Source organism: Bufo gargarizans, chromosome 6 (assembly GCF_014858855.1).
Source record: "Bufo gargarizans isolate SCDJY-AF-19 chromosome 6, ASM1485885v1, whole genome shotgun sequence".
NCBI lineage: Eukaryota > Metazoa > Chordata > Amphibia > Anura > Bufonidae > Bufo > Bufo gargarizans.
Genome location: NC_058085.1, coordinates 38,743,220 through 38,764,196, shown reverse-complemented (window position 1 = coordinate 38,764,196; position 20,977 = coordinate 38,743,220). Strand labels below are relative to the sequence as shown.

General features: G+C 46.4%; 1 protein-coding gene across 4 annotated transcripts; it reads right to left on the bottom strand.

Annotated features, from left to right (window-relative positions):
- Window positions 1-7,868: 7,868 nt before the first annotated feature.
- On the bottom strand, window positions 7,869-16,448 carry LOC122939910 (oocyte zinc finger protein XlCOF7.1-like). Of its 4 annotated transcripts, XM_044296122.1 has the most exons (5): window positions 16,322-16,417; window positions 14,764-14,808; window positions 14,073-14,117; window positions 12,089-12,205; window positions 7,869-10,132 (listed from the first exon to the last, which is right to left on the bottom strand). In XM_044296122.1, the coding sequence occupies exon 5, from the start codon at window positions 9,968-9,970 to the stop codon at window positions 8,564-8,566; it is 1,407 nt and encodes a 468-aa protein (XP_044152057.1). In that variant the 5' UTR covers window positions 9,971-10,132; window positions 12,089-12,205; window positions 14,073-14,117; window positions 14,764-14,808; window positions 16,322-16,417; the 3' UTR covers window positions 7,869-8,563. The 4 variants fall into 4 exon arrangements, with proteins under 4 accessions (XP_044152057.1, XP_044152055.1, XP_044152054.1 ...); XM_044296120.1 differs by lacking the exon at window positions 12,089-12,205; XM_044296119.1 differs by lacking the exons at window positions 12,089-12,205; window positions 14,073-14,117 and having other exon boundaries at window positions 16,322-16,448.
- Window positions 16,449-20,977: the final 4,529 nt, after the last annotated feature.

The window sequence follows — 20,977 nt, the reverse complement described above, 5'->3', positions numbered from 1 at the left end:
ATGCCTCCTCGACTGGAACCAGAAACTGCACCTTCCACGGCTGCTACCAGATGTAGCACAGGTTATCCCCTCTGGGGTAGCTAATTCCATGAATGTTGTTTTAGCCATGGGATTTTGTTGCCGTGCCATTTTTCGGTTTCCTAATGTACCATTTTGGGCAATCTTTTCTTATAACAAACAGGGCCGCAGTGCTCCTGTCTTCCCGGATCGCCCGGGCTCGCACTGCTCCTGTCTTCCCGGATCGCCCGGGCTCGCACTGCTCCTGTCATCCCGGATCGCCCGGGCTCGCACTGCTCCTGTCATCCCGGATCGCCCGGGCTCGCACTGCTCCTGTCATCCCGGATCGCCCGGGCTCGCACTGCTCCTGTCATCCCGGATCGCCCGGGCTCGCTCTGCTCCTGTCATCCCGGATCGCCCGGGCTCGCTCTGCTCCTGTCATCCCGGATCGCCCAGGCTCGCTCTGCTCCTGTCATCCCGGATCGCCCAGGCTCGCTCTGCTCCTGTCATCCCGGATCGCCCAGGCTCGTCCTGCTCCTGTCATCCCGAATCGCCCAGGCTCGCTCTGCTCCTGTCATCCTGGATCGCCCAGGATCGCTCTGCTCCTTTCGTCCTGGATCGCCCAGGCTCGCTCTGCTCCTGTCGTCCTGGATCGCCCAGGCTCGCTCTGCTCCTGTCGTCCTGGATCGCCCAGGCTCGCTCTGCTCCCGTCTCCCTGGATCGCCCAGGCTCGCTCTGCTCCTGTCGTCCTGGATCGCCCAGGCTCGCTCTGCTCCTGTCTCCCTGGATCGCCCAGGCTCGCTCTGCTCCTGTCTCCCTGGATCGCCCAGGCTCGCTCTGCTCCTGTCTCACTGGATCGCCCAGGCTCGCTCTGCTCCTGTCTCCCTGGATCGCCCAGGCTCGCTCTGCTCCTGTCTCCCTGGATCGCCCAGGCTCGCTCTGCTCCTGTCATCCCGGATCGCTCAGGCCCGCCCTGTCTCTGCAATTCGGCATTGCCCAGGCTCGCCCTGTCTCTGTCATCCTGGTTCGCCCGGGCTCGCCCTACCTCGGTCATGCTGGATCGCCCAGGCTCACTCTGCCTCTGTCTTCCTGTATCACCCAGGCTCGCTCTGCCTCTGTCTTCCTGGATCGCCCAGGCTCGCTCTTCTTCAGTCATCCTGGGTCGCCCAGGCCCACGTTGCCTCTCTCATCCAGGATCGCCCAGGCCCACGTTGCCTCTCTCATCCAGGACCACCCAAGCTTGCTCTTCCGCCGTCACCTGGACCGTCACGTCACTAACTACCCAGTGCCTTCCCGAATCGCTCAGGTCATTTAACAGCCCAGCTCCGGCCTGAATCACTCAGGCCCTTGTTACTTCCCGTGTCGGTCGGTTCAAGTAACTATTTCCCTCCTACAGCGTGGGTAGTCTTCTTGCCCACTTATTCAGGCCTACCCCGCACTGGCTCCAGGCACAGTTCAGCCAGATAGATCTTGGAGGGTGATAGGCATCCCTCCCGACTCCACGCCAATGTACACCTCAGCCCCTACCACAAGTATTAAGGCTGGTTACAGCCTGTATTTGTGGGCGGGGCTGCTGACTATATCTCCCTCACACGTCCTCACCCTGAGGACGGTTGCTTCATGCCCCACCCTCCCGACCCTTCTTTCTTTCATTCCACTCTCTTGGGTGGCCCACTTATTCAGGCCTACCCTGCACTGGCTCCAGGCACAGTTCAGCCAGATAGATCTTGGAGGGTGATAGGCATCCCTCCCGACTCCACGCCAATGTACACCTCAGCCCCTACCACAAATATATTTTATATGTAAAATTGGGAAAGGGGGGATTTAAACTTAATTTTTTATTCTACTTTCACACTAGCGTTTTTCTTTTCCTGCACTGTGTTCCGTCACAGGGGCTCTATACCAGAAAAGAACTGATCAGGCATATCCCCATGCATTCTGAATGGAGAGCAATCCGCTCAGGATGCATCAGGACGTCTTCAGTTCAGTCATTTTGACTGATCAGGCAAAAGATAAAACCGCAGCATGCTACAGTTTTATCTCCGGCGGAAAAAAAAAACCTGAAGATTTGCCTGAATGCCGGATCCAGCATTTTTCCCCATAGGAAAGTATTAGTGCCGAATCTGGCATTCAAAATACCGGAATGCACCCGCACTAAATCCGGACCCATTCACTTCTATGGGGCTGTGCACATGAGCGGTGATTTTCACGCATCACTTGTGCGTTGCGTGAAAATCGCAGCATGCTCTATGTTGCGTGAAAATTACAAGCAAGTGCGGATGCGGTGCGATTTTCACGCATGGTTGCTAGGATGAAAGTCTATTCACAGTATTATTTTCCCTTATAACATGGTTACAAGGGAAAATAATAGCATTCTTTAATACAGAACGCATAGTAGAAGGTCAATATAATAAACATTGGTTGTGCAGTGCGCCCCCCCAATATAATAAACATTGGTGGCGCAGTGCGCCCCCCCAATATAATAAACATTGGTGGCGCAGTGCGCCCCCCCAATATAATAAACATTGGTGGCGCAGTGCGCCCCCCCAATATAATAAACATTGGTGGCGCAGTGCACCCCCCCAATATAATAAACATTGGTGGTGCAGTGCGCCACCCCCCCAATATAATAAACATTGGTGGCGCAGGGGGCAGTGCCAATGAGGGTTAAAAAATAAAAAAAATTATTAACTCACCTCCTCCAATTGATAGTCTCCTGTTCTTTCTTCAGGACCTGTCAAAGGACCTGTGGTGACATCACTGTGCTCATCACATGATCCATCACCATGGTAATGGACCATGTGATGAGCTCAGTGACGTCACCACAGGTCCTGAAGAAAGAACAGGAGACCGGCAGCTACGCGATCAACTGGAAGAGGTGAGTTAATTTTTTTAAATTATTTTTTTAACCCTCATTGGCACTTCCCACTGAGCCACCAATGTTTCTTATACTGGGGTGTTGGGGGAGGGGCGCACTGTGCCACCAATGTTTCTTATACTGGGGTATTGGGGGGGGGGGGGTGCACTGTGCCACCAATGTTTCTTATACTGGGGTGTTGGGGGGGGGCGCACTGTGCCACCAATGTTTCTTATACTGGGGTGTTGGGGGGGGGGGGCGCACTGTGCCACCAATGTTTCTTATACAAATAAAGGAGGCGGGTGCCGGATTCAAATAGCCGGCACCCGACCTTTGTGACAGGGAGCTGCGATCAGCGGCAGTTAACCCCTCAGGTACCGCACCTGAGGGGTTAACTCAACTGCCGCTGATCGCAGCTCCCTGTCATAGAGGTCGGGTGCCGGTGTTTGATTCCGGCACCCGCCTCCTGTATTTGTATTGCAGGTCAGTTATCTTCATTGGTGGCGCAGTGGCCACAGCCCCTCCCGTCTCTTCTTATTGGGGGCGGAAGCAGCACGGGGGGGGGGGGTGGGGGGGTGGGGAGACTCCTTCTCCACTGCGCTGCTGAGAATTCTAGAGTCTGACTCACGGTTCTTTTAATTCAAAGAATCGGATGAGTCACTAAGTCGGATCTTTAGATTCTTTTCACCTGTGACTCATTCCATTCTTTCTTAGACTCCCTGTACAGTGTGACTCAGACTCAGAGCTGCTAGTGCTTGCCTTGCCTCAGCTCTGATTGGTTGGTGGGGAGGGGCGGGGCTGGCAGAAGCAGCTTCCACTCTAGGATCAGATTACACTCCTCCCGAGTCCCGCCCCTCCCTGCTGCCGGCGGCTCTGCTATTGTGTGCTGTGACTCACAGACTGAGGAGAACATTGGCGGCGGGGCAGAGAACCATCAGCTCCTGTGCCCGCCGCCGTTCAACGGCAGAGCTGCGGCGGCGGGTCTAGTCGCAAATGGCGACAAGACTAAAAAGTCTTGTCGCCATTTGCAAATTCTAAGTCGCATTGGCGACCATTTTGGTCGCCATCTGGAGCCCTGAGGCTACATGTTCCCATAACCTATTGGTATAGTCACATAGAGCAGAGAGGCATATACTGAATGATAACATGGATGGACAGATGAACAGCACACATCAATCACAGGAACGAGATAGTAAGAGTAGAAGAACAGGTCTGAATGGTGACGGTGATGGACCTGCTGTATGGTGCCATCAGATGACAGGAGTCATCACATGTGTGGAGCGGTGATGAAAGCTATATCCAAACTATTGTTGAAGTCTCTTTTAATTGAAGCGTTTAAGATACACTCTGGGGCTACAAATCAAGGTTCCCCAAGGAATTTATATCCACGCGTGGAGAGACTAGACACCGACACAAAGAGGGTCAAGGCAATCTCTTTCTTTATTACAATGAGTTACGCTGTATATACATCTTCAGGCTCATGCCATTATTTCATTAGCTAAGAAGATAAGATAACACTTGGCTTCTGCGCAGGGTGCACTGTCTTACAAACCTTGGTATGTGAACTAATGTGAACATCTGGGTGTCAGCCGCCATCTTGTAATGGCCTCTCACTAATATCAATACTGCATATGTCATATGTGACACTTCAAGGAGGTGCTTTTTTATAGGCAGCGAGTATACATGTATATTATCTAACTAAGTCATTGGCTCAAGCTTTCTTCTACAGTCTATACATATGTGAGACCAGGGGGCCTTCGATGCTCGCAGCTTCACCCCCTCTTCTCTCTCCAGAGTTGTATACACTTACAGCTTGGCTAGCAAAGGGGGAAGCACTGAAGATAATAAAGAAGCAGCTTAAAGTAAATACATAAGAAAATCATCTAGTTATACAAAACTTATATTCACATCTCTATCACTATCACGAGGATACATCTGTGTAACAAAAATGAGAGGGGGGCTCCACACATCGTATGTTATCATAGCAGGGAAACTAAGGGCTGTTGTTGTCGGGTAGTCAGACACCAGTGTGCAAATGGCTTATTAACCCCTTAAGGACTCAGCCCTATTTCACCTTAAGGACTTGGCCATTTTTTTCAAATCTGACCAGTGTCACTTTATGTGGTGATAACTTTAAAACGCTTTGACTTATCCAGGCCGTTCTGAGATTGTACTTCATGACACTGGTAAAATGAAGTCAAAAAAATATTTTTTTTTGCATAACAAAATACCTAATTTACCAAAAATTTGGAAAAATTTGCAAATTTCTAAGTTTCAGTTTCTCTACTTCTGTAATACATAGTAATACCCCCAAAAATTGTGATGACTTTACATGTCTACTTCATGTTTGAATTATTTTGGGAATGATATTTTATTTTTTGGGGATGTTACAAGGTTTAGAACTTTAGAAGCAAATATAGAAATTTTTCAGAAATTTACAAAAACCCAGTTTTTAGGGACCACTACAGCTCCGAAGGCACTTTGCGAGGCTTACATAATAGAAACCACCCAAAAATGACTCCATTCTATAAACTACACCCCTCAAGGTATTCAAAACAGATTTTACAAACTTCGTTAACCCTTTAGGTGTTGCACAAGAGTTATTGGCAAATGGGGATGAAATTTGAGAATTTTCCATTTTAACCCATTTGTTCCACTAACAAAGCAAGGGTTAACAGCCAAACAAGACTGTATCTTTATTGCCCTGACTCTGCCGTTTACAGAAACACCCCATATGTGGCCGTAAACTACTGTACGGCCACACAGCGGGGCGTAGAGTGAAAGGTACGCCGTATGGTTTTTGGAAGGCAGGTTTTGCTGGACTGGTTTTTTGACACCATGTCCCATTTGAAGCCCCCTGATGCACCCCTAGAGTAGAAACTCCATAAAAGTGACCCCCATCTAAGAAACTACACCCCTCAAGGTATTCAAAACTGATTTTACAAACTTTGTTAACCCTTTAGGTCAGTGTTTCCCAACCAGTGTGCCTCCAGCTGTTGCAAAACTACAACTCCCAGCATGCCCGGACAGCCTTTGGCTGTGCGGGCATGCTGGGAGTTGTAGTTTTGCAACAGCTGGAGGCACACTGGTTGGGAAACACTGCTTTAGGTGTTGCACAAGATTTAATGGAAAATAGAGATACAATTTCAAAATTTCACTTTTTTGGCAGATTTTCCTTTTTAATATTTTATTTCAAGTAACAAAGCAAGGGTTAACAGCCAAACAAAACTCAATATTTATGGCCCTGATTCTGTAGTTTACAGAAACACCTCATATGTGGTTGTAAACCGCTGTACGGGCACACGGCAGGGCGCAGAAGGAAAGGAACGCCGTACGGTTTTTGGAAGGCAGATTTTGCTGGACTGATTTTTTTGACACCATGTCCCATTTGAAGCCCCCCTGATGCACCCCTAGAGTAGAAACTCCAAAAAAGTTACCCCATTTTAGAAACTACGGGATAGGGTCGCAGTTTTGTTGGTACTAGTTTAGAGTACATATGATTTTTGGTTGCTCTATATTACACTTTTTGTGCAGCAAGGTAACAAGAAATAGCTTTTTTGGCACAGTTTTTTTTTGTTATTTACAACATTCATCTGAAAGGTTAGATCATGTGGTAATTTTATAGAGCAGGTTGTCACGGATGCGGAGATACATAAATAAAAAAAAATTGTATACATATTAGGTAAGTTTTACACAACGATTTCATTTTTAAAACAAAAAAAGTTTTAGTGTCTCCATAGCCTAAGAGCCATAGTTTTTTCAGTTTTTGCAGGCTATGAGCTGTGCGCTGCGATTGGCCAGCAGTGCAGCAAGGGACACGCCTCCTTCAAGAAATCAGTCAGAGGGAGCGCAGACACCGGAGCCTATACCGGGCGAACGGAGCGGCGCCCAGGCATACTAGTAAGTGCAGGGGGACCCCTGGGCGCCGCTCTGCCCACTGATCTAGTTAGTTTTTAGTTTGTGCAGTAGTGAAAGGTCCTCTTTAAGTAGGGTCTCATTTTTTGCGGGATGAGATGGCTGTTTTATTGGCACTATTTTGGGGTGCATATGACTTTTTGATCGCTTGCTATTGCACTTTTTGTGACATAAGATGACAAAAAATTGCTTTTTTTAAACCGTTTTTATTTTTTTACGGTGGTCACCTGAGGGGTTTAACTCATGTGATATTTTTTTAGAGCCGGTCGATACGGACACGGCGATACCTAATATGTATACTTTTTTTTCTTTATGTAAGTTTTACACAATGATTTCATTTTTGAAACAAAAAAAATCATGTTTTAGTGTTTCCATAGTCTAAGAGCCATAGTTTTTTCAGTTTTTGGGCAATTATCTTGGGTAGGGTCTCATTTTTTGCAGGATGAGATGACGGTTTGATTGGCACTATTTTGGTGTACATGCGACTTTTTTGATCACTTTTATTATCTTTTTTGGGAAGTAAGGTGGGCAAAATGGCGTTCACCGTGCGGGGAAAGTAACATGACCGTTTTATAGATCAGGTCGTTACGGACGCGGCGATACCAAACATGTGCAGGGAATTTAATTTTTTCATTTTTAATCAGTGATAAATGTGTTTTTTGATTTTAACTTTTTTTTCACTTTTTACTTTTTTTTTTTTTACCCAGACCCACTTGGTTCTTGAAGATCCAGTAGGTCTGATGTCTGTATAACACAGTACAGTACAATATATTGTACTATACTGTATTTTACTTACACTTTGTCTGAACAGATCTATGCCTTTAGCACAGATCTGTTCAGCACCATGGACAGCAGGACGCCTGAGAAGGCGTCCTGTTGCAATGGGAACCTTCCCCGTCTGCCACAACTTCGCAGACAGGGAAGGGTAAGGACTAGGGCTGGCGGGGAACTCTCTCCCTCTCCATCGGGGGGCTGCAAAGGCACAGCAGCCCCCCGATGGGAGAGGGAGGGAGCCGCATCTTACCGTTAACTCTTTCCATACAGCGGTCCGTATGACCCCCCCAGCGTTGTGACAGGATGCCGGCTGTATGATTTCAGCCGGCATCCTGTGCAGATTAACCCCCGGGGCGCCGCAATCTCACTTTAAACTCATGACGTACCGGTACGGGATCCATGCCGTACCGGTACGTCATAGGTCCCTAAGGGGTTAATATAGGTAAGAACAGAAAATACTCCATTATCATGTAAGCAATCTCTCTAATGGTTTCTTTATGGTAGCTATGGTAAAGGCCTTGAACTACAATCCATTCTCTGTTATATATTTTATTCACTATACTTCATGTGGCTATTGTTATATTTGGTTTTATGAAGTTATCTATGGTTCTAATTCATATGCTCTTCAAGCTGTAACACCTCGCTCGCTCCCAGTAAATGACTGCTCAGATGCTGTGGTTGCAGTTGGCTATCTGATGGAATGTCAGCGATCAGAGCTATCTCCAATCATGTGGACGCTGCTGTGTGAAACCGCACGCATACTTCGCCTATGGCACTTACTTAACTCTTGAGTGGGCACCATCTTTATATTCCCGACATCCGCCATACATGTATGGAGGATGTTGGGAAGGGGTTAGAACTTCTTCTCCCCTGTATGAATTCTCTGATATTGAACAAGGGCTTATTTCTGAATAAAACAGTTTCCACATTCTGAACATAAACATGGCTGCACCCCTGTGTGACTTCCCTAATGATTCTCAAATTTACATTCTTTAGTAAAACACGTTCTGGGCATTAATATCACTTCTCCTCTGTGTGAGATTTCAGATGATTAACAAGATTTTCTTTCCGAGCATACCATTTTCCACATTCTGGGCAGGAAAATGGCCTCTCCGCTGTGTGAATTTTTAAATGCCTAGCAAGATGATTTTTCCTAGCAAAACATTTTCCACATTCTGGACATGAAAATGACTTCTCCCCTGTGTGAATTCTCTGATGGTTATGAAGAATTGATTTAATAGCAAAACATTTGCCACATTCTGAACATGAATACGGCTTCTCCCCTGTGTGATGTCTTTGGTGGATATCAAGATGTGATTTCCGAGAAAAACATTTGCCACATTCTGAACATGAATACAGCTTCTCCCCTGTGTGATATAATTGATGGATATCAAGACTTGATTTCCGAGAAAAACATTTGCCACATTCTGAACATGAATACGGCTTCTCCCCTGTGTGATGTCTTTGATGGCTCTCAAGACTTGATTTCTCAGAAAAACATTTGCCACATTTTGAACATGAATATGGCTTCTCCCCTGTGTGTTGTCTTTGATGGATATCAAGATTTCTTTTATGAGTAAAACATTTGCCACATTCTGAACATGAATACGGCTTCTCCCCTGTGTGATGTCTTTGATGTCTCTTAAGACTTGATTTCCGAGAAAAACATTTGCCACATTCTGAACATGAATACGGCTTCTCCCCTGTGTGATGTATTTGATGGCTCTCAAGACTTGATTTCTGAGAAAAACATTTGCCACATTCTGAACATGAATATGGCTTCTCCCCTGTGTGTTGTCTTTGATGGCTATCAAGATCTTTTTTATGAATAAAACATATGCCACATTCTGAACATGAATACGGCTTCTCCCCTGTGTGAAGTCTTTGGTGGATATCAAGACTTGATTTCCGAGAAAAACATTTGCCACATTCTGAACATGAATACGGCTTCTCCCCTGTGTGATGTCTTTGATGGCTCTCAAGACTTGATTTCTGAGAAAAACATTTGCCACATTCTGAACATGAATAGGGCTTCTCCCCTGTGTGTTGTCTTTGATGGATATCAAGATTTTTTTTATGAGTAAAACATTTGCCACATTCTGAACATGAATACAGCTTCTCACCTGTGTGAACTATCTGATGCCTCGCAAGATTTGATTTCTCAGTAAAACATTTGCCACATTCTGAACATGAATACGGCTTCTCCCCTGTGTGAACTCTCTGATGCCTCGCAAGATTTGATTTCTCAGTAAAACATTTGCCACATTCTGAACATGAATACTGCTTCTCCCCTGTGTGATGTCTTTGATGGATATCAAGATGTGATTTCCGAGCAAAACATTTGCCACATTCTGAACATGAATAAGACTTCTTCCCTTTCTGAGCTCTTTGGGATCCAGCACCCCTTCTGTGGTTTGCATTCTGCATAACAGTCTTTTTTAAAGGATCAGATGGCAGATTTTTGATTTGAAGGTCTGAATGTACAACTGGGATAATGGTACGTTTTTCATATGTATCTGGTGCGACAACCAAATCATCTGCATCACAATATGTAGGTATCAGGTGTTCCTCTGTGCTCCCGGTAGTCGTCTGTCAAGAACAAAACTTTTAAAAATAATTCTTAAATATTATAATCTTTAAAATAATATTGATTTTTTATAACATAAAAATTCTGATACAAATTGCAAAACATGAAGCAAAATTCTATGATAAATTGACAAAGACAGTAGACCTCAGACCACCAGGCTCGAATACCAAGTGGAGAATCATAAAGGGACCTGCGAGTCAGTGCTATTAGGTGGTGCCCGTGTCCCTGACAGCTACATGCACTGTCGTACAGGGCAGTGGAGAGGAACAGTGCGGTGATATATGAGGAGTGTTCAACAAAGTCAATCACTTGCAGTATAGACCCCAAAGACAAAAATGAGGGAAAAAGAGCGCCAAACCCTGTATCAAAGTACAGTTAGAAATGGAATAGAATTGGAATAGAAAGCACCACTCGCAGTGATAACTACTATATTGCACAAAATGTATCATAAAACAATAGCGTGGAGTAAAGATAGTGGGTACTCCGGGTAGAAGACCCTGAATATACACAGCTATAGAGATAGGACCGACTAGAACCCTATAGAAATAATAAAAAATAATAATATAGATGGTATAGTTAGTAATGATAAAAATGTGAAGTGCCCAACAGGGCAATTTCACACAAATAACACTCACTTCACTGGGGGGTAGTCATCAGGATAAGCATAAACCACCTGTGACTTGAACCCCCCCGGCCAGGATCGCATGTAGAGTCGCAGTGATGGAAGGCAGCAAAAATCCAGTGCTTCTGATCAATCACCTTTAATGTACATATGTGGCTTGACGCGTTTTGGGGACAACAATTCCCCTTCTTCAGGAGCATTACATAACCAAATAACAATGGAATAAAACAATTTATACCCTGATAACCCTAAAAAGGGCGCGTTTTTTCGAAAGACCGGAAGTGGTATGACCACATTTCCGGTATTTGGAACGCATATGCGTTCCTTATTATAATTACAAATAAAGCATCTTGAATAGTAGTAGTATAACAACAAGTAATAGAGGATATAATATATAGTAAGCCAAACGAGCTAGATACACATATCCAGAGTTGCCCTTTGTATAAAAGAACTATGTCTAGCAACTCAGACATATCGGACCGGAAATGACCCTGACTTCCGCTCCGTGGAACGCAAGGTGATGCGCCCCACCAGGGGCGAGAGCCAAGTGGTCCGGTAAGTGGCAACAGCATCTACACAACCTAGTTAGTCTAACTAATAGTTCGGATTGCTTGCCAGAGTATTCGAGGTGCTGTGGATCGTTGCACCATGCCAGGACATTTTGGAGTGGAAGTGTACCCGACTTTCGCTCAGTGGATTCAAAACAGTATATAAAAAAAAACAAAAAAAAACAGGATATAAACCTAGACATAAACGTAGGGGTAACAACAGATACTACTCAAATCAGGCTAGAAATAAGTACGTATCACAGGACAACCCACAATGCCCCAATCCAGCTCCAATAAATGCAGGTGGAGGGATAAATGGAGGAGATGGGCAGCTACCTGCTGCACCGCCATCCTCCTGCTTACAGTTACCACAAACAACAAGTACTGGGCAAATGGGGTCCACTACCCAAACATTCATGCCATATTTTTTAGTACCCGGAGTACAACTCAGGGACAGAGCCAAGTGGGGATATCGTCAGGGGACATAGCTAATAAAGCATAAACAAATGGTGATGACCCTTCTAAGTGATACAAAGACATATAAAGTATTAGAAGAAAATCCTACTGAAAACTTCAAACGCGATTTGAAAGGTATATTAGACAGTGGTAAAGAAAATAATCTCATCACCAAAGAGGAATTCAAAGTCCTATTCAATCCCAGACCCACCATAGCCACTTTCTATGCCATCCCCAAAGTGCATAAAAAACGTGACCCCCCCCCATACCAGGGAGGCCCATAGTGTCGGGACCAGATGAGATCCCCATTTGTTACCGGTTTATCGTCTTACCTCAAAGACACTAAGGGGACACCGAGTAAAATCCAGGATATTCAGGTTAATGAGACCACCCTGATAGCGAGTCTGGACGTAGAGGCCCTCTACACCAGCATCAAACACGATCAGGGCCTAGAAGCAATGAAGTATTATTTGAGCACAAAGGGCACACAGTATCACGAGCACAACTATTTTGTATTATCATTACTTCACTTTTTACTAACTCACAATTATTTTACTTTTGATGGCAAGTTTTATTTACAGACCACCGGGACGATCTGTGCACCCAGGTTTGCAAATCTGTTTTTAGGGTGGTGGGAAGAACGCACAGTATTTGTAGAGGAAAATCAGGAATTCACGAAGCACATACTTTACTGGGGTCGTTTCATAGACGACATTTTAATCTTCTGGGATAGCACCGTCACACAAGGAACTGAACAATAATTTACTAGGCTTAAAATTCACAAGTGAAATTGATAAAAAACAACATTAAACTTCTTGGACCTTACGATCACCCTGGAGAACAATGGGAGCGTCAATACCAGCGTATTTAGGAAGCCTACCCCTACAGTTCATTGCACTGGGGAAGCCATCACCCCACTACCCTCAAAAAAAGGAATTCCAATCGGACAATACCTTCGGGCTAAAAGAAACCGCTCTACAAATGAAGGGTTTGAGGAAGAGTGCAAAACACTATATGAAGGGTTTATATCACGAGGGTACCCCAAAAAAACACTGCATTACGCGTATAATCGGGCCAAAAAAAGCAGGGCTGTGGAGTCGGTAGATAAATGCTCCGACTCCGACTCCTCAGTTTTTTGTACTTCCGACTCCTCTGTATTTAATATGCGAATGTATTTTATACATTCCTTGAAGGAAAGAAAGAAGTTCTTCTAAGCTCTTCTAGCACAGAGAGGTAGTTGGGCAGACGCTGCTGCCTTCTCCTTTGTGTGCTGATCTTCTGCTGAAGACAGGGCAGTGGGAGGATCCAAGAAGGGACATTTATTGTAAAACATGATTTCCCTAGAAGAATCCCATAGTCATGTTTAAAGTTTAAGATAACATTCTGAGTTTACACGTTTTATAGCCTTAGCTGAATGACAGCAGTTTTTCCAATGGTTTACAGCAGGGATGTCAAACTCGTGGCCCTCCAGCTGTTGCAAAACTACAACTCCCATCATGCCTGGGCATACTACAGCTATCAGGGAATGATGGGAGTTGTAGTTTTGCAACATCTGGAGGGCCATGAGTTTGACATCCATGGTTTACAGCTTCAGTCTTGAACTATTGACCCTCCATTCCCTTCACTTATACAAGTGTCTCTAGTCCTGCAAAACACATATTTACTTAATCCCTTATCAGTGAGAGGCGAGGAAAACCATGGGCATTGTGTTCCCTGTAACATCAGAACACAACACAATGCAAAGTATATGTATTGCCACTCCTAATTGTGCATTGCGTGCCATATAGTGAAGCATATGAAAAGCTTCTTCACATCACTGAACGCGTTTGTTTTGCGGTTGCGTGAGGCACTGCGTGCATTGGCCTTTATTCTTACAGTAGAGAAGTCATTAATTATAACTGTTTATGAATTCGGACATTTAAACTTGCTTTTTAATTTTTTTATTCCAATTTAAATTTAGTAGGAGTCGGAGTCGGTTCATTTTTTGCCGACTCCGACTCCAGGTACCCAAAATTGACTCCGACTCCGACTCCTCGACTCCGACTCCACAGCCCTGCATAAAAGTAACAGAACGACTCGGCTTCGTGACAGTAAACAACATTTAGAAAATAAAACAATGAGAAAGTAGTGCGATGCACAGGAAGTTTTGATGGGCAACATGAGAAAATACGAAGTATATTAAGACGGCATTGGCGCATACTACTGACCAGCAGATGATGACGCAAAAGAGATCATCGCCCCGATCCCGCCATCACATACAGAAGGGGGCAGAATATTAAGCCACTTTACACTGGGTGACAAGCAAAATAAACCCACCTGGCTGAGTGCGGTGGGATCCTACCCGTGTGGCGATCGCACATTCTGCGGAAAAATGATAGCAAAAAAAGAATTCATCAACCCGGTTGACAATAAAAAATAAATAAATGATATATTCATTGTAAATGTAGGGGAGTAGTGTATGCCATACAACGTGGTTGCCCCAAAATCTATGTGGGCAAGACAACACAGGGACTGCGGAGACGCATCTCTAAACACCTCAGTACAATCAATACGACTGGCGATACCCCCTCAAGACATAGACAAACCCAACAGAACGGGAATAGCCAGACCTTAAAGATCTGGGGTATCCAAAAAGTAAAGTTAGGCCCCAGAATGGGGAACCTGGACAAAAGATTACAACAGGAGGAAACCCGCTGGATGTACCGTCTGGGTTGTCTAGCCCCTCAGGGTCTCAATGGGGGCTTCACATCTGCTTCGTTCCTCTGAAGAGAGATTCCGGAAACCTCGGAATAAATAATTACAAAATAGAATAGAACATTATCCATCCAACCAAGATGGGGGCAAAAGTGCGGGGCAAAGCAGGGACCTACAGGACCCGTCACAGGGACTAAAATCCACTGCAGATCTATGAGGTCAACACTCGTGACAAAGAATCTAGAAGAACCGCAGGCAAAGGATATATATAAAAAATAACAATAATAATACAAATATATATATATACACTTACCAATCCATCAGGAATTTCATATGGTAGGAGGACGTCTAGGGCAACCTGGAAAAAGTACATTGGCATTATAAATAGTAGACATCATACACTGCACTACTGAAGCACCAACTGTGACAGACATCATACACTGCACTACTGAAGCATCCGCTGTGACGGACATCACACACTGCACTACTGAAGCATCCGCTGTGACAGACATCATACACTGCACCACTGAAGCATCCGCTGCCACAGACATCATACACTGCACTACTGAAGCATCAGCTGTGACAGACATCACACACTGCACTACTGAAGCATCAGCTGCCACAGACATCACGCACTGCACTACTGAAGCATCAGCTGCCACAGACATCACGCACTGCACTACTGAAGCATCAGCTGCCACGGACATCACACACTGCACTACTGAAGCATCCGCTGTGACGGACATCACACACTGCACTACTGAAGCATCCGCTGTGACAGACATCATACACTGCACCACTGAAGCATCCGCTGCCACAGACATCATACACTGCACTACTGAAGCATCCGCTGTGACGGACATCACACACTGCGCCACTGAAGCATCCGCTGCCACAGACATCATACACTGCACCACTGAAGCATCCGCTGCCACAGACATCATACACTGCACTACTGAAGCATCAGCTGTGACAGACATCACACACTGCACTACTGAAGCATCAGCTGCCACAGACATCACGCACTGCACTACTGAAGCATCAGCTGCCACAGACATCACGCACTGCACTACTGAAGCATCAGCTGCCACAGACATCACGCACTGCACTACTGAAGCATCAGCTGCCACAGACATCACGCACTGCACTACTGAAGCATCAGCTGCCACAGACATCACGCACTGCACTACTGAAGCATCAGCTGCCACAGACATCACGCACTGCACTACTGAAGCATCAGCTGCCACAGACATCATACACTGCACTACTGAAGCATCAGCTGCGACAGACATCACACACTGCACTACTGAAGCAGCAGCTGTGACAGACATCACACACTGCACTACTGAAGCATCAGCTGTGACAGACATCACACACTGCACTACTGAAGCATCAGCTGCCACAGACATCACGCACTGCACTACTGAAGCATCAGCTGCCACAGACATCACGCACTGCACTACTGAAGCATCAGCTGCCACAGACATCACGCACTGCACTACTGAAGCATCAGCTGCCACAGACATCACGCACTGCACTAGAAGCATCAGCTGCCACAGACATCACGCACTGCACTACTGAAGCATCAGCTGCCACAGACATCACGCACTGCACTACTGAAGCATCAGCTGCCACAGACATCATACACTGCACTACTGAAGCATCAGCTGCGACAGACATCACACACTGCACTACTGAAGCAGCAGCTGTGACAGACATCACACACTGCACTACTGAAGCATCAGCTGTGACAGACATCACACACTGCACTACTGAAGCAGCAGCTGTGACAGACATCATACACTGCACTACTGAAGCATCAGCTGTGACAGACATCACACACTGCACTACTGCCTGCGGCTCCCCGGTACCTGCTCCTCATGCCGGGGCTCTCCCTCCCGCTGTCCGGACATCAGAGCCTCTTTACAGGACGTTTCCAGCAGAACTTCCTCTTTCCCTCAGGTTCCTGGAGGTTTCCTCTCCCAGCATGCTTTGCGGTGTGACGTCACAGGGCTGGCACCGCCCAGCACACTGGCCAGTCAGCACTAGCCCCGCCCCCTACACCTCCGGCGGCCTTGTTAGTACACCCAGACATGGCTCCTGCTCCTCTCCTCACATCACTGAGGGCCACAGGCGCTTCCCTCACCATCTCCAGAGCCCCAAACACTGGGAGCGGCCAGCACAGCCGTATCTAAGCCTCTCATGTGAGATACAGCCTGCTGAGCCTGGATCACAGTTTCTCTTGTGTGATACTGTCTGCTGAGCTGTGTATCTAATCCTATCTTGTGTGATACGGTCTGCTGAGCTGTGTATCTAATCCTCTCCTGTGTGATACTCTCTGCTGAGCTGTGTATCTAATCCTATCCTGTGTGATACTCCCTGCTGAACTGTGTATCTAATCCTATCCTGTGTGATACTGTCTGCTGAGCTGTGTATCTAATCCTATCCCGTGTGATACTGCCTGCTGAGCTGTGTATCTAATCCTATCCTGTGTGATACTACCTGCTGAGCTGTGTATGTAATCCTATCCTGTGTGATACTGTCTGCTGAGCTGTGTATCTAATCCTATCCTGTGTGATACTGCCTGCTGAGCTGTGTATCTAATCCTATCCTGTGTGATACTGTCTGCTGAGCTGTGTATCTAATCCTATCCTGTGTGATACTCCCTGCTGAACTGTGTATCTAATCCTATCCTGTGTGATACTGTCTGCTGAGCTGTGTATCTAATCCTATCCTGTGTGATACTGCCTGCTGAGCTGTGTATCTAATCCTATCCTGTGTGATACTACCTGCTGAGCTGTGTATGTAATCCTATCCTGTGTGATACTGTCTGCTGAGCTGTGTATCTAATCCTATCCTGTGTGATACTGTCTGCTGAACTGTGTATCTAATCCTATCCTGTGTGATACTGTCTGCTGAGCTGTGTATCTAATCCTCTCCTGTGTGATACTGCCTGCTGAGCTGTGTATCTAATCCCGTCCTGTGTAATACTGCCTGCTGAGCTGTGTATCTAATCCCGTCCTGTGTGATACTGCCTGCTGAGCTGTGTATCTAATCCCGTCCTGTGTGATACTGTCTGCTGAGCTGTGTATCTAATCCTCTCCTGTGTGATACAGTCTGCTGAGCTGTGTATCTAATCCTCTCCTGTGTGATACAGTCTGCTGAGCTGTGTATCTAATCCTCTCCCGTAATGAATGATTGGTCGGTAAGCGCGTACAGACAGGCGCGCACTAGCACCGCTCTACCCAGCACCACCGTCCCTGCTGTATTCGTTAGGATAGTCGGCTGTGCCTGATGTCTCCTAAACCGCCATACTTGGGGTGTAACTTGTAGTATAGACCTGTTGGCAATGAGTGTTTTTCCTCAAGCACACGGATTAGGGGTCTGAAGGTGAATGAAATGTGATTTATATATAAATATGACCAAATTGCGCTTAATCGGAACGTCCAGGTTTCTATGCCGAGGTAAAATGACCGTTCTTTAGAGAGATTCTAGAATTGCGATGTCTCTCATGGTCGCCAATTAGTTGATCGCAGGGTTAATGCAGTCCGTCCCTTCTCTCCGATTGGTGGGATAGTAATCTGTGACGATAGTAGCTCACAATACAGTTGGTACGGTTAGTCATGTTGTTCCAGAGCCAGACTGCAGTATTTCTGCTGTTAATTAGTCACTGCAGCTGGTCTTACAGTCCGGTTGTGATCCGAATAATATATACGGCAAAAACTTGCGAAAACGAATGAATCTGTTGCAAAAAGGACACTTTGTGTGTTAGTCAATTAAAGTTCATCTGCAATGTTGCCACTTCATAAGTGGTCCGACGTCAGAGACAATGGATACAGAAGAGTGGTCTTTTACTCCATCAACAAAACACACGGTTGTTTTCACTCACATAGCAGGTTCTTCCCAGGAGCAGAGCCATCAGCTAGTGAGCTGTCTGCCCTTTAATAGCCCCCCAGGTTCCAAGGCGATTAGCCACAGTTACCCTGAATACCTGGAGTGGCTAATTGCATGATTCTCCTATTTTATGACGTAAAATCATGATTTTATGAAAGACATGGAGGCGAGTATTGCTTATATCTTTCTTTACTGTCCACCACAGCAGCAAAGAAAAAGAACTAAGACATTAGAATAATACAATGACAACAGGCCCCTCCCATGTCGAACCAGTATATAAAGTCCATATTTCCCTAAATCCTCCTCTTTCTTAGCGGGGTGCCACCGAGACGAATGCATAAACTATGGATAATTTCCAAACACGAACTGGAGAAAACCGGAACTGAGGAAACTATAACGTGAATAACTCCGGAATCTGCAGACCTCCTCTCAAGCTCCGCACGCCATCAAGACATCATCCTGCAAATACAGAAACACGTGAAAAGGACGTTACTCTCCTCTTGGGACAAGCAGTACTCAAAATCATAAATAAACGGTCAATTACACAAGTACCATTGGCGAAAAACCACAATCCCCTGGACTCAAAAGATACTAAAGGGCGGGTAGAAGGGAGAGGCAATACTCGCCTCCGTGTCTTTTATAAAATCACGTCATAAAATAGGAAAATCATGCAATTTTATTTCTAGACGCGGAGGCTCCTATTGCTGGTTCAAAGCTGCTCCATGACCGAAGAAAAGGCATGTAGAGGAGGGCGAAAATAGAACTCCCTAAACGTGGAAACCCTAGACCAATCTGGTAGCCTCATGATGTCCTCCAGCCGCACCCTCGAGATCACCATAGAGGTAGCCGAAACCCCTCTCGCGGAGTGAGCCGTAAAAATTGATGTGTCCACCCCTGCCAAGGTCATGATCCATTTAACTAAACGCGCCAGAGTGGTGCTAGTGACCGGAGCAAACGGGTGGTGGAAGAAGAGAAAAAGATGGGGAACAGTGGAAGATCGATGCGCCAACGTCTTCAAGCAGGCCACCGGGCAGAGTGATGGGGAAGAAGAAAACCTGGGATACGAGACCGATCGAATGTGAGTTTTGGTACGACAGGTGATATTAAAGGAAACCCCTTCGGGGGTAAACGATCTGGCATCGTGATCCAGGGTGCGGACGTCCGAAACCCTCTTACAGGAAATGAGGCAAAACAGAGTAACCAATTTAGCTGACAACTGGCGCAATGACAAGTCTGAATTAGACTGCCAAGCGGAAAAAAGGGACAGAACGCAGGAGACATGCCATGTAGTGGAGAACTTCGGTCTCGAAGGACGAGACAGACGCGAGCCCCACAGCAAACGGCACACCAATGGGTGCTGGCCTGCCGGGCAACCGTCGAACCCCTGATGAGCGGAGGAAATGGACGATCTAAACAAATTAATCATGCGGTAAGCCTTACCGTCCTCAAATAACGACGTAAGGATGTGTAGAACCTCCGTTACAGGTGCCGAAATGGGATCCAAATCCCGAGCCAAGCACCAGCCAGACCAAGATCTCCAGGCTGCTCTATAAGCTCGTCTTGTGCCGGGAGCCCACGCATCCTCCAGAAGTCTTCTAGTTGCATCCGAAAGTCCTCAGACTCCCAGGAATCCCTGAAATTTTGCATGCTAGAAGCCGCAGGGAGCCGTCCAAAAAATGGGGATGCTCCAGACGAAACGGTCCTTGAAGGAGACCTGGAATTTCTGACAGAAGAAAGGGGATCTCTACCATCAGCTCCAGTAACTGAGGAAACCAGGACTGGATGCCCGAAAAGGGGATTAATATCACCAGATCGGCCCGTTGCCGGTGCACCTGGCTCCAGACCCGCGGGATCATGGCGAATGGCGGAAACGCATACATTAGGCATCCGGACCAATCCTGGAGGAAAGCATCTACTGCTTCTGCGTCTGGATCCGGGCACCAACTGTAGAATCGGGGAAGCTGCACATTCAGACGGGAGGCGAAGACGTTAATAGAGAAAGGACCCCAAAGAGATGAGATAGCAGAGAACACCTTCTCGTCCAACTTCCAGTCGCTGCCGTCCGAGACATAACGAGAACTCCAATCCGCCTGTGAGTTGTGTAGGTCCGGGAGATACTCCGCCAACACAGTAATGTCTCTGGAAAGACAATACGACCAAAACTCCGTCGCTAGATGAGTAAGCATGGCCGAGTGTGTACCTCCAATGGAATTGACGTAACGGACAGCCAAGATGTCCATGCGCAGCCTGATGCAAGCCCTGGCCATGCCATTCAAGAAACTCCGAATAGCAAACAAGTATTGATGTGAAGTCTGGATTCATCTTCTGACCAGCGTCCTCCTGTGGTTACACCATCACAATGTGCACCCCAACCTTGAAGACTGGCGTCTGACTCCACCATAAAGTCTGGTTGTAGACCGCAAATCGCCTTGCCATTCCAAGCAGAGAGATTGTGGATCCACCAGGTCAGTTCGTCCCTGGTCTCCGAATCCAAAGATATTAGGTCCGCATACAAAGCTCCGGAGTGATGATGAGCAGTCTTCAGACGTTGAAGGGCCCGGTAATGGAGTGGGGCTGGGAAGACAGCTTGGATAGAAGAAGACAGGAGGCCGATGATCCGGGGCAGGTGACGA